This window comes from Nerophis ophidion, linkage group LG18 (assembly GCF_033978795.1).
Source record: "Nerophis ophidion isolate RoL-2023_Sa linkage group LG18, RoL_Noph_v1.0, whole genome shotgun sequence".
NCBI lineage: Eukaryota > Metazoa > Chordata > Actinopteri > Syngnathiformes > Syngnathidae > Nerophis > Nerophis ophidion.
This window is the reverse complement of record NC_084628.1, coordinates 14349282-14350876: the sequence shown is the minus strand read 5'-3', so window position 1 is coordinate 14350876 and position 1595 is coordinate 14349282. Positions and strand designations below refer to the sequence as shown.

At 49.9% G+C, this 1595-nt stretch overlaps 1 protein-coding gene across 1 annotated transcript; it reads left to right on the top strand.

Annotated features, from left to right (window-relative positions):
- Window positions 1-360: 360 nt before the first annotated feature.
- LOC133537420 (olfactory receptor 2AT4-like) lies at window positions 361-1308 on the top strand. Its single transcript, XM_061878428.1, has one exon. It carries the CDS (start codon window positions 361-363, stop codon window positions 1306-1308), a length of 948 nt encoding a protein of 315 aa, XP_061734412.1.
- Window positions 1309-1595: the final 287 nt, after the last annotated feature.

Below are 1595 nucleotides of genomic sequence, written 5' to 3'. Positions count from 1 at the left end.
TCCAGGACCTTCGTATTGTGAGGCAGACGCACTAACCCCTCTGCCACCGTGAAGCCCCTATCTAATCTAATCTAATCTAATTAAATGGTGTACTATTAATCTTGTGTCATGGTAATAAAGCTTGATCTGTTGGCAAAAGTTTCCTGAGTTTGTGTTTCAACAAAAAAAGAGCACCTCCAATGGCAAAGCGTCCCCCTGGGAGCGAGGTGTTGCTATATAACGAGGGGCGTCAGGCCGGGGAGAAGCTGCGGCAGTCTCGTGGATGGAGCTCCACCAGGTATCGTATGCGTTGTTTTGTTTTGTTGTGAAACATCCAAGGACTCTCGGCGTGTGTTTTCTGTGCAGGAGGACCGAGTGAAGATGTCTTTCTCCAACGTGACCAGGATACGACACTTCTTCCTCCTCGGGTTCGCGGGCCTTCCGCCAAAGTACTACGCCCCGTTGTCCGTCTTGCTTCTCCTTGTCTTCCTGGCCATAGCATGCGGGAACACCTTCATTATAATCCTGATTAAGATGGACCGGCTCCTGCACAAGCCCACGTATTTGATCTTCTGCCACCTGGCGTTGACAGACTTGGCCTTTGGCGCGGTGACCCTGCCGAGGATCATCTGGAAGTACTGGACAGGGAACAGTCTCATTTCGTTCCACGCCTGCTTCGTTCAGATGTACTTTGTGCACTTCCTGGGCGCCACGCACTCCTTCATCTTGATGGTGATGGCTCTGGATCGCCTCGTGGCCATCTGCCTGCCCTTGCGTTACGTCGCCGTCTTCACCAACACCACCGTGACCCTGCTGTGCGGCGCCTCCTGGTTGATGCCCATCATCTGGATGGTGAGCCTGGTGCTGGACGCCCTGACGCTGCCGTACTGCGGGTCGGCGGTGATCGTGCAGTGCTACTGCGACCACATCGGCATCATGGCGCTGAGTTGCGAGGACACGTACGCGGTGGCGGAGGTGGCCTTCGGTCTGGCCATGTACAGCCTTCTCTTCCCTTTAGCCATCGTCATCGCGTCCTACTTGGTCATCATCGTGACCGTGATGAGGGTGAGCAGCCCCAACAGCCGCACGAAGGCGCTGTCCACGTGCACGCCGCAGCTGCTGACCACGTGTCTCTACTACATGCCCAGGTGCTTTGTGTACATGGCCAACAACGCGGGCTTCACCTTCAGCGTGCCCCTCCGTATCAGCGTCATCATGGCGTACAGTCTCTTGCCCGCCGCCGTCAACCCGCTCATCTACTGCTTCAAAACGCAGCACATCAAGGAGACTCTGAAAAAGAAGTTCTGTAGAAGCAAAATAGGAGTGTGAGGTCACTAATTAAGCTGTTGTTGTTTTTCTTCCCAGGTGTTTTGCAGCTGATGTGTAACGCGGATAAGGTTGTGTCCTATGCAATCAGGTTTTTTTATATATATATATAATTTTATACGTTTTTTTATTCCATTTTTTTTTCTAAAAAATTACAATTATTTTGTGACTTCAAAATCATTTTAAAATATCCATCCATCCAACCATCCATTTTCTACCGCTTATTCCCTATATTTTAGCAAAATTAACTTGTAAATTAACTATTTTAAATTTAAAGGAATGTAATATTT

Excerpts from the sequence above, each read along its gene's own strand:
- LOC133537420 (XM_061878428.1), top strand. The coding sequence starts at position 361 with ATGTCTTTCTCCAACGTGACCAGGATACGACACTTCTTCCTCCTCGGG.